General features: G+C 46.4%; 1 protein-coding gene across 1 annotated transcript; it reads left to right on the forward strand.

The window, feature by feature from the left end:
* Positions 1-975: 975 nt before the first annotated feature.
* On the forward strand, positions 976-8827 carry LOC144721147 (thread biopolymer filament subunit gamma-like). Its single transcript, XM_078598542.1, has 9 exons — positions 976-1922; positions 2877-2937; positions 3551-3646; positions 4213-4389; positions 5670-5795; positions 6936-7156; positions 7595-8154; positions 8498-8542; positions 8687-8827. The coding sequence occupies exons 1-8, from the start codon at positions 976-978 to the stop codon at positions 8518-8520; spliced, it is 2211 nt and encodes a 736-aa protein (XP_078454668.1). The 3' UTR covers positions 8521-8542; positions 8687-8827.
* The last annotated feature ends 2923 nt before the right edge of the window (positions 8828-11750 follow it).

The raw sequence follows: 11750 nt of genomic DNA on the forward strand, positions 1-11750 counted from the left end.
GCGTTTTAAAAAGCTCAGAAGACTTTAAGCGTAGGGCAACATTCGGGTGCCATTCATAATCAACGTTTTTGGGTTATATCGCGTTATTTATAAATGTGTAGTAACCCTCCACCACCCGACACGGCCAATCAGCAAAAAAGTGTCACGTTGACAAATAACGCGATCCAACCCAAAAACGTTGATTATTAATAATATTGATCGCGAAAGTCTACGTGTTAAACTGATTCGAGTGCCACTCAAAAATGCAGTTTGTTATTTTCAAAATCGGACCTCTTGGTTTGTATAAAATTTGCCAGTTAAACCGAAGCTACTGGAAGATTAAGATAACATCCCTGAATATATACTGGTTGCTCAATGATGCCTTCGACTCGACACACACGGGTCGTGGTATTAGGTTATATACTCAGAGAATTAGACAGGATCGTGAACAACCCGTGAATACGCACAGATTAGAATGACACTCAGAAATTGACTTTTATCTCAAAGGTAACAACATTTTGAGGATGTGATCCCAGAAAAGTGAGACTTAACTTATTTTTTCCATTTAAATATTGAGTCGCACCATAGGTTACATGTTTAAGCAGGTCATCGTTATACGGTACTTTAGCATAGCATTCGCTCTTAACGGGCTCATGCATAAATCATACTCCAGGACGTGTTTATGTTAAACAGAACGCCACCGCAAGTTGGTAACGTAATTATCTCACTGCACGTGCTCATAAATACCACGTCAGCCCAATCGATGCCGAAAACCGAGTCTGTACATGTCTCCAAACAACGCGCTTCTGAACATACAACTTATTTCTGAATTCGCAATTGACAACCGCGTCACTGTCAGATTTTTTTGTTGTTAAATCCCCTCTATAAATCTGCGACCGAATTCAGCTTGCTTCTGTTCAGACGCGAGGTACGTTGCAAGCCACTGCCAGTTGCCGTATCACTGTGCTACAAATCGGGAAACAAGAGCAAGCCATCATGCAGTCCTCGAGCTCATCCTATTCCGGTGGCATGAGCAGCAGCAGCGGCGTAGGCACAGGAGGCTCAATGTTTGCACAAGGCGGTGGTGGCGGTGGTGGTGGCATGAGCAGTATCAGCGGCGTAGGCTCAGGAGGATCCATGTTTGCACAAGGCGGCGGTGGTGGCGGTGGTGGTGGCATGAGCAGCTTTTATAGCGGAGGGGGATCCATGTCCAGCGGGGGCATCTACGGCACGGGGAGTGGTGCCAGGGGTGGTGCAGGATTTTTGGGAAGTGGGTTAGGAGGAGTCCTTGGGACGGGGGGAGGTCTCGGGTATTCCAGGTCCTTTGGGGCTTCTGGATTAGGAGGGGGGGCTGGCGGCACGTACGGGGTGCCGGGCGGCATCAGCGGGGGGCCGCTCTCTGCTTTCGGCGCGGGTGGCGGAATGTCCCAGCTGGGCATGGGCCACGGCACCGTGGTTGGTGGCCAACTCATGGGGCCCTCCGGCGGTGGCGGGGGCGTGTACATGGGTCCCACGGGCGGCATGTACATGGGGCCGGGGGGTGTGAGCGGCCCGGCCGGCTTTCCCAGCAGCCCGGCTTTCAGCATCGGCAGAGCCATCACTCAGGGCGGGTTCCACAGCACGGTGAATAACCTGATGAAGACCATTGCGCCCATGGTCAACCGCCTCACCGAGAAGGGCATCCTGAACAACCTCAACACGCGCCTGGTGGGCTACGTGGAGAAGGTGCGCCAGTTGACCATCGAGAACGCGATGCTCGAGGCGCAGCTCAAGGCCATGACCGGCAGCAGCCCCGTGATGCCAGACCCCTCCATCACGGTGGACAACTACGAGGTGACCGTCACCGAGATGCTCAAGAATATCAACGTGTTCACCATGGAGCGTGTCCACCTGGAGATCGAGGTGGACAACCTGAGGGTCGCCGCCGAGGAGATCAAGTCGAAGTCGGTTTGCGCTCTTTTGTTTGCACGTGACGCGTGTTTGGTCGCCGTGCCGTCGTGTTTTGTTTTCTCTCTACATTACAAAGAAGGGCTGCTGTTCTCAAAGCGTTACGTTGCAAATTGTTTGAGCGACGATCATGCACGGAGTGAGGATTAATGAGGATCATCAGCGGCGTCGTCGTCGTCGTCGTCAAATTTCGCGTCCAGTCTGAAGCCAGAACACACAAATATAGTGGTGCATTATTCAGTGTGTTCACTAACAACCAAGTGTATCTTCATCACATTATTATAACCCATGCAACGTGTGCTTCTCATGGCGATCTTAAGCGAACAACTTAAAGATAGATTGTTCGATTTTAGTTACTGTTTTTATATGTTTAATAACAATACGCGACACGGCACATCGGAAGGTGCAGGGTGCCAGGGTGCAGTGTGCGTGGGGAGTTTTGAGAGCCCCTGGGTTTAAACCCTCGCCGATAAAGTGAGCGGCCCCACTGACTTGGCTCTCAGGTGTGTGGCTCTCAGGTGAGCAGCTCCCAGGTGTGCAGCTCGCTGGTGCAACTGGGCCAGGGCCCAACGAGCCGGAGGGGGGTGAAGATGCCAAATTATAAATAGGGGGAGCGGTGGGGGAATCGGGATGGGGCTCAATTTAATTCGTTGCACCGGTACCCAACCCACCCACGCTCCACTTGCTCAGGCACACGGCCGCGTAATCTCAAAGTTAAGAAACCAATAACCTCACAAACCACATGGCACAAACAACATATACTTCAACACCGACCTCGCAGGAAATAAAGCAACGTGTAGCTGCCGTAAACACATTTATCGTAAAGGGACACGTGGTTTTCCAAAAAAAAGAAATAACCTTCAATTCACAAGTGTCAATACAGAATTTGTGTGTGTGTATGTATACGCACAATGTATCACCTGTTATCATAATACCATTGTTGTGTCCAGGTATGAATTTGAGGCTGGCGTGAAATTCCAACTGGAAACGGACATCAGCAACATGAAACGGGTTTGTGTGCGCGCGTGACATCGGTGACATCGGCAACGTGGCACATGTTGGCTTCATATTCTTAGGTTTTTTCGGTAAAATCACGTAGGTAAAAAGTTAAAATTAATAAAAGTAAAATAAAAATAAAAATCACGACGTTTCGGAGGCAACACAAGCTTCCGTCTTCAGGTGGAACCGTTACTTTTATAAATTTTATTAATTTTCATTTTTTACCTACGTGACTTTACCGAAAAAACCTAAGAATATGAATCCTTGCAGTCACGAAAGCTTCAAATCTAGAACATGTTGCCTTCATTGTGACATTGTCGACGCTTGGGGTCACCGTGCAGCCTCACGGCTCCGGCGCTTTCATCGCACGGGCCTGACATTGTGGGGAAGCGTTGAGTTGGGGCACTAACTTTCCGTTGAACACGTTGGCTTTCGCGATCAATACTCTCCAACACACCGACGGTGCTGTGCTAGAAACGAATTGGCACGTTTTGTTTACGTGACAAACCTAACATAGTTGGCTGTGTCGGGTGGTGGCGGGTTTAACGACACATTTACATTTATGCGATCTAACCCAAAAATAAGCGATATTATGCTCTAATTTTCCGTCCATGTTCCCACAAAGGACCTTGACGCTGCCCAGGAAATGAAGAGCGACCTGACGAGCAAGTACTCCATTCTGCAGGAAGACTTGACCTTCCACAACACGATTCACAAAGAAGTATATCACCCATTACGCGCATGCATTTTAGTAGGGCCAGTTCATTTGAGCGAGATGGCGTGTAAGGCATTCGTCACAGACTGCACGTAACGTCAAATGCATGCCCTGCATAATTAAGGAGAATCAGAAACTTTATTTCGACTGGAGGTATCCGATGAGCTATAAAGCACTTTTTTCCATAGATGTCCTGTATGGACGGGTCTTACATGCAGGACGTGCATTTCGATTCGTCATCATCAATCATTTTCTATCCACTGCTGGAAGTAGGACTCCCCCCACACCATCATCATCCCTCAAGATTATACACTACATACTTATTCACATGCATACATAATACCAACTATGTATCATCGTAGTCGATGAGCTTAATTATCAGAGGATGTGTACAGGACCATACCGCGACAAACGTATATCCTGCCTTCCGATTGAAGCAGATTGCTTTCAACGCCAGCCAATCTCGCTTATATGTATAACCCGAGGCTGTTAACGATTCTGAAAGAACCCGCTGCAACGAAGGGCTCGCTCGACCGACGACAAACTGGTGGTTGCCAATGTTCGACGCGCAGGAAATGGTGAAACTGTCGGCCAAGTACGGCAAGTACGCGACCACACACAGCAGCATGATCGAGGTGGACAGCGGCAAGTCCATCAACTTGATGGATGCGCTGAGCACGCTTCGTAACGAATACGAGACGGCGGCGCAGCGCAACCGCGAAGAGGCGGACGCTTACTGCACCAGCAAGGTAACGACGCCGCTGCTCTGGTCCATCTCTGCACGGGCCAGCAACGGAGAGACGCAAAAACGCCCCCCACCAATGTTAGAAAAACCCGCGTCTCTCCAGTGAGTGGCAGGGTGGTGTGTGGGTGGGTGGGTCAGTCGGCGGTGGGGGTCCAGGTTGGGGAGGGGGGCTGTGATTGCCCCCTCTCCCGGAACTGAAATTTGGTATTTTATTGATAATTACCAAAGAAAATACGTTGATTATTATTTTTAAACATTTTTGGGCCCTTCTTGGTTCTTTTATTTTATTATGTTTTATTTGTATTATTGTACTACTTCCCTTCTACGTGACTTTACCGAAAGAACCAAGCAGATGAATCCCTGCAGTCACGAAAGCTTTAAATCGAAAATTTTGGGCCCTATTTTAGAAATGAAACTTGAAATTTTAAGACTGCCCCCCCTCCTTCCCATCCCCTCCTCCTCCACCCAGACGATGAGAATCACTTTCTCGATCTTCCTCTGCTGGTGGTGCTGACCCATTGCGGACATCGCTCATTCATTTTTTATTTATAATCTCTTAGATGAAAGACGAGTCAAGGGAGAGTGATGTAGTCACGTCAGAGAAATGTAGACAAAAGAGAAAGGTGATGAGAGTAAAACGAGGTCCGGGGAAGACAGACGTGTAGTGCGATGAGAGGCGGAGGCAAGATAAAATATGGATTTAAATGAGAGACAATACAGGGATGACATGTAATTTTTTTCTCTGTGTTTTGCAAGGCTTTGAATTAGAGCTGACATTTGTTATACTTATATTTTTTTCATGAATCTGGGGCACACTGAGGTGCTTAAGGGGCAATGTGTATTAGTTTATGACTTGTGCGACCACTGCACATCACTTTATGCAACTTTATTTAACTAGTGACACTTCACGCCAATGTTGTTCCCACAATAATATCCCTGCTCTTGTAGTTATGCATCACGCTCACACAACTATAAAAGGCAGAACTTGTTTTAGAAAAAATATAATTTTGGACAGCAGAAACTGGCACTGAAATAACGTAACTCGTGTGGATGCAATAAACGCTATCTAAATACAACATTGTCAAAACATACCAGCTGATAGCTAGTTAATTTCAGCAAAGCCTTTTTTGATGACACGATCCTTAACATCTCACTGGTGGTTCTGGAGGATAAGATACAAGAGGATCGGAACTTTGCCTAACGTACAAGTAGATTTACTCACACGTGTGATGAAATCATCTGAAATGTACGCTCACGGTTGCTGTGCGCCCCTTGCTCCAACAGATTGAGCAAATTCAGCAGCAAACAACACAGACGAGCGAACAACTCACGACCATAACGACAGACATGACGACGCTGCAGAATGAAATCGAAGACTTAAGTGTGGAATATCACAAGCACATCAATGTGGTACGGTATTGTCTGCAGCTGTTCAATGAGCACATTTCCATGCGGAGTCTGTCACCACACACACTTCACTCCCCACGAACTTTTCACGAACCCCGATGCCTTCATTGATACTCTGTTTTCATTCATCCATTCTCTGTTCAACGATCACACAGAACATGCCTCTTCACCCTTATTTTCTTGTGCTGCTCGACTTTGCATCTCCATCCCATCGACCATTTTCAAAGGTTCCGGAAATCTTGTTTAATTCAAGGGATGTGTTAGATATTGCGTGTTCTATTGGCGTTAAGTTGCTAAGCGCTGTGTGACAGACAGGCTTTTGTCAATGTATTCAGCATGAGTGAAAATCGCTGAGTATCTGCCTGGTTCAAACGAGCATGGGACACTGCTCATCTCTGTTGGAGGCCCTGAGCCAGTGATGGAAATTCCACATTTCCAATGTGGGGCCGGTCTTCTCATGAAGTGACACTTCATTTTTCAAGCCTGGAGTAATGATCGGTTGATTAGACCACAAGCATTGACAACCTTTAATACAAATATAGAAGAACAAAAACCCTTGTAAAATAACAGCGATACAAAAGAGCCAATAACAAATTCAATGCAGGATGTTTAAGTCGAATTTGTTCCTTTTAAAACAATTCACACCCCCCCCCCACCGCGTATGTCCATCCGGCAGTATAAATGGGTCGTCGTTCGATTGGCAGGTGGCGCGTGGTGGGGTAACTGTGTCGGTAACTCCCACCTCTTCCAAGAACGCAGGCGCTGCTGCCAGCAGTGATGAGAGCAAGACATTGTAGGGCTGATATCATTTTGCTGCTATAAATTTCCACATGACAAGCCACTTTGTTGAGCTATCATTTGTGACCAGGTCGCGTCTGCAAAACGAGTTAATACCTCAGTGGGCTTTACCTGGTATTATGGTGATAGTTTCGTTTTATTTAGATGTTTTTGGGTGCTTTGTTTACCTTTCTTGTACTTTGCTTTACTGTCGCGTTTTTGTATTGCTTGTTGTGGTAACGTTCTTACCCGCCCCTACTGGACACCTGTGAAAAATAGCATGAAAGCTCACCGGATTCCTCCTCCAGTAGAAACAAATATTCAGATTTTGTATTTTTCCTCCTTCTGTAAAAAAAAAAAATCCAGAACCAAACGCTGCAGTCGACACTGCAGGAGTACCAGTTTCACTCCACCACGAGCGTCACGGACGTGCAGAACCTCATCGTATCACTCGAGCAGGAGATCGAGGCGTCGCACGTGGCGCTCCAGAACCAGCTCGTCAACTACCAGGAGCTGCTGGACGTCAAGACGGCGCTCGACACCGAGATCCAGACCTACCGGCGCTTGCTGGAGGGCGAGGAGGCCATGTGAGTCACGCGTCGCCAAACGTATTTCTTCCCCCGACGCTCGCTGTTCACGAGGCTGCACTGAAGGTCTCATGAGTGCGGTGGATTTTGAGAACATCGTCGCCGTCATCACCTTCCAGGTCATAAATTGGCCAGGGGAATTGTTTCGCTCCAATTTTATTTTTTAACCCGGCATACTCATAGCCTAACACAGTGTCGCATGGCCCTTTCATTCTCACATCGCATTCAGCCAGGCAGGGTCGTTTAAAACATTAAAGTGCAGCCTGTAAACACTGCCCACATTGCCGTTCTCAAGAGGGGGATTTGCCTTTGCAAGCCGAGTTTGTCCTACTCCTTCACACTGTCTCGACTCTAAGAGGAGTCGAAGACTATGATACAATCATTTAATTGCATTGTCCTGTGCACCGCTGAAATATCCTTTCCAAATCATGCACCCAGGCTCCTAAATGTCGGGTCCGACAAGAGCATGAGCGCGGGCTCCACCGTTCTTTCAAGCGGGGCAAGCACCACCTTCATCTCTGGCGGCGGCGGCGGAGGAGGAATCTTTTCCAGCAAGTCGGCAACGATACCTTCACCAGCGCTGCTGACGGGTGGTGGAGTGACCGCCCTCGCCGGCGGTGGCGGCACGGTTCTTGCTAGCGGAGGTGGCGGCGGCGTTGCCATGCTTGCTGGTGGCACTGGTGCCGTCGTCGCTGGCGCAGGTGGCGTTGGTGGCACGACTGTCATCTCTGGTGGCGAAGTCACCTCAAGCAGCAGCAGCATGAGCATGAGCAGCAGCCAGCAGCAGCAGCAGCAGGTCGTCACCGGCATGACCGTGATCGAGGGTGGCACTGCCATGCTCTCAGGCGGCACCGTCGGTGAGGGAGGAATGGTGATGGCTGGTGCCGATGGAAGAGGGGCAGCAACCATGATGTCCGCAGGCGGCATGAGCAGCGGTGCGCAGTTCCAGCAGGCAAGCGCAGGAGCTATCATCGGAGGCACCGGCATCGTTGGCGGAAGTATGTTACGAGCAGACTATCAAACGGCACGACGCTAATTGACGTTTGCTTGGTTTCACGCGAGAGCGATAATACGGAATGGCACGAAGCACGTTGAGCTCATGTCATGAAAAGAATTAAGAGCACATATTCCTACTGTTCTGGTCACTTAGAAAGGCAACAGTGGAATATGCAAACAATGAACACCACTGCATCAGATTTACATGATGACGCACTGGTTCCTACGGTATGAACATGCGATGGTGCATATATCATTGTGCCGAGGTCACAGGTTTTGCTGAGGTCAGCCATGCTGATAGAAGCTGCAGACCATCAAAATCTGACGTTCTCCCTTGTCTTACAGGAACCATCATTATTGATGAGTAAAGATTGCTGGAGCACATTACAGGTGATTAGGTGATATGCCGACATGATTTTTTTATAATATCATACACACATCGATTTGCACACAATAAGACATGTACAGTATGTTTGTTATTCATTGGTTCCCTAGGTCACATGCATAACATATACACTTTGTTCTTTCTTACAGCTTTAATTGTGCTGGTGGCGGGAAGGTGCTATGGATGGGCAGGAAAACCTCATGCAGCAGAGTTGGCCAGCTCACGTGCCATCGCACCAATACACAGCTTAACGCTAAGATTATGCATTAATAAACGTTACGGGAAACGATCGTGGTGCTTTTGTCTGCGTGCTTTTTTTCCTTCTTCTTCACTAAAACAAAATGAGGTCAAGCGTGCACGCACATAGACCACATCCTGAACAGCGTATCTGATGACTAGGTCAACACTTTAAAAAAAAAAGTCTGTTTTTGCAGAATCCGAGGGCACACAAAGGTTGGGACAAAAGTGCATGAACTCGCTGACCCATACCGTTATTTGAAATGATGTATTTTCATACGGAGTAGGTGAAAAGTCAAGTTTACAAAAACAAGTTTTGTATGATTCAGTAGTTTCTCACCCACATTACTGCGGGGTTTTTTTTCCCCGCCATAGAAATACCTGTCAAACTCGTGTCGAAAACGCGATAAACAAATTCACCTCGGGGGAAGTGATATTGAGCAACTGGTAAACTCGACAGTCGTTTTTGAAAACAACACTGAAGAATAAACAATTGTAAAATTGGCGATTAATGTTCAAAAAGCTCCAGATAACGTGTATTCATAGATCTGTATACTGCCAATTATTGTCTCATTCCCCATCTGTGCACATGCAATGAACACCCACCCCATCAGGCATTGCTGAAACATAAACGCAAATTCCACCAAGTTCGTTTTTAAATTGAGTGTCTGTGTTCACACACGCGCACACACACACGTCACCCAGCCCTTGTCTTAGCCATCTCTTGCATAAAGGCTCTCATTTCTGCACCACTTCCATTTCTTGTCACACATTCTGATGGTTTTTTTCCTGTCGTGTTGGAACACAATGATAATAAAAAATGATTCGTCCAAATAAATGAGTTTCCACAAACCTGCAGTTCTAACCAACAGGCTTACTGAATTAAAATGTAAGCCTGGTCAGAACGATGCTTTTAGGTGTTTAGTTTAGTAAAGCTATTTTCAACAATGTAAAATTTAATTCATAATTTATGTACGGGTAAGGCCATGTAATACTCTGGCCATTTGGGTCTGCAAGGCTCTCCAACAGCTGATATGGCCCAACAAATTACATTTTCACGTATACAGGCACTTAATGTGCAGCTCACCAGTAAGTTGAAGAACGATTCACACAACCTAATGAAGCAATTAGATACGACGTTTCACGAAGCATCTTCAGAGTTCCTGAATTTGTGTCACTATATCACATGAACAACCAATCAGATTCATCAAAATCATTCACGTGGCCTAACCCAAAACAGAATGAATCATATTGCCAGAGCACACATTTTCTTAGGTTTTTTCGGTAAAGTCACGTAGGTAAAAAACATTAAAATGTAAAATAAAATAAAAAATCACGACGTTTCGGAGGCAACACAAGCTTCCGTCTTCAGGTGGTACCGTCACAGGCACGACAGCTGTATCAAGTAAATGAGAGATTGCAGTAGCTACCACTCCGAAAGCTTCAAATCTAGGAAGAGAACACATTTGTTAAGTTAATGTTATCAATAGACATTTGATACCTACAACTCCACTCAGTAAGATTCCTGCAGGAATTGCGATTGTGCGACGAGTTAATTCCATATTAAAATCTAAATTTCAATGGGATTTTATCAGGACATTTTGCCACGGGGAAAATCTGGCAATCCCGTCCACGCATTCGCTCAGGCAAGGCCTGTGGCCACGAGGATGTCCAGCACCACATAACATTCCAGAATTGTGGTGGAGTCTGGCGAATTCTTTACATAAGGGGCCGTCCATAAATGACGTCACGCGATTTTGGACGATTTTTGACCCCCCCCCCCTCGTCACACGGCGTGACAAAAAGTCAGACCCCCCTCAAAATACGCCACAAAGCTCTGCCCCCCCCCCCCCCAAACCATATTTCCATTTTGAAAATAAAACATGCTTCAAATCGCTTTAGACTATTGTCATTGTCGTGCGTATTTAATGTGGCGCTGCACTCTGATGTTGTAGGAGAAAACACGTATTAAAAAGGCGTTGGAAAGCTTAAATTAAGCATAACATTCACTTGACAATATTCAACGTCTCACCAAAACTGCAGATGTTCAGAATATTATATTGAAATGACCTAAAAATTATAAAATATTAAAAGTAATTATAACTATAAAAAAATACTTGAAACTTTGTAGTAGAACGAAGCAAAATGGAGAGTACAATTATAACAATCATATATTCATTCCACAGAATGAAAAGCCCTGGTAAAATCATTAGAATCAAAATGTTCAATAACAATCATTAAAACAAATTTCAAAATGTATGTTTCTCCATTCTCCCATGGAGAAGCAAAATGCACCTTCATGGAATAAATAAAAGGTGACCTTAGTACATTTAAATAATCAAATAGTTAATAATGAAAATCAATCAAAATTAGTGGTTATAACAATTCTATATTTATTTAAAGTTGCGCATTTTGATGTAACGTCACATTTCTCAACCCCCCCCCCTCGTCACACATCGTAACAAATGTCTGACCCCGCCCCCCCCCCCTAGGTGCGTGACGTCATTTATGGCCATACTTTTCAACGGCAATTCCATAAGGCTGCCCAGGCCAAACGGGCCCTCCTTGTTTGAACACCACATCGGGCTGTGTGCTCCCCCAAAAGACAAAGCTCCCCCATATAGCCTTTAACAGACTGTTGGGGCAAGTGCTGTTTGCGACCACCTATGAAGGCAGAAACGGCACATGAGGGGTGGGTGGCTAGCACCACACCTGGTTGCTTTTGTCTCCCTAGTGGTCGATGTTTCCACACCAGGTACTAATTTTAGGCTAAGTGGACCTAGGGAAGGCCCAGGACCGGTTAAAATAATCGTTACCGTTTGCCGCGAGCGGGAATCGAACTCGGGCAGCCGTGTTCAAAGGGCAGCGCTAACCACTGCACCACCCAAATTCAACATTCCGTTGATTGCACAATTCCGTGAAGAAATGTATTTTATTCTAATAGGATTGTGATTCTAGGTGAGGAATCAGAACTGT

Source organism: Lampetra planeri, chromosome 10, assembly GCF_965212315.1.
Source record: "Lampetra planeri chromosome 10, kcLamPlan1.2.h2, whole genome shotgun sequence".
NCBI lineage: Eukaryota > Metazoa > Chordata > Hyperoartia > Petromyzontiformes > Petromyzontidae > Lampetra > Lampetra planeri.

Bases quoted from the DNA above. Each gene is read 5' to 3' on its own strand.
- LOC144721147 (XM_078598542.1), top strand. From the start codon at position 976: ATGCAGTCCTCGAGCTCATCCTATTCCGGTGGCATGAGCAGCAGCAGC. The intron at 2,938-3,550 runs GTTTGTGTGCGC...GTTCCCACAAAG, and splicing joins ACATCAGCAACATGAAACGG to GACCTTGACGCTGCCCAGGA. The intron at 4,390-5,669 runs GTAACGACGCCG...TTGCTCCAACAG, and splicing joins ACGCTTACTGCACCAGCAAG to ATTGAGCAAATTCAGCAGCA.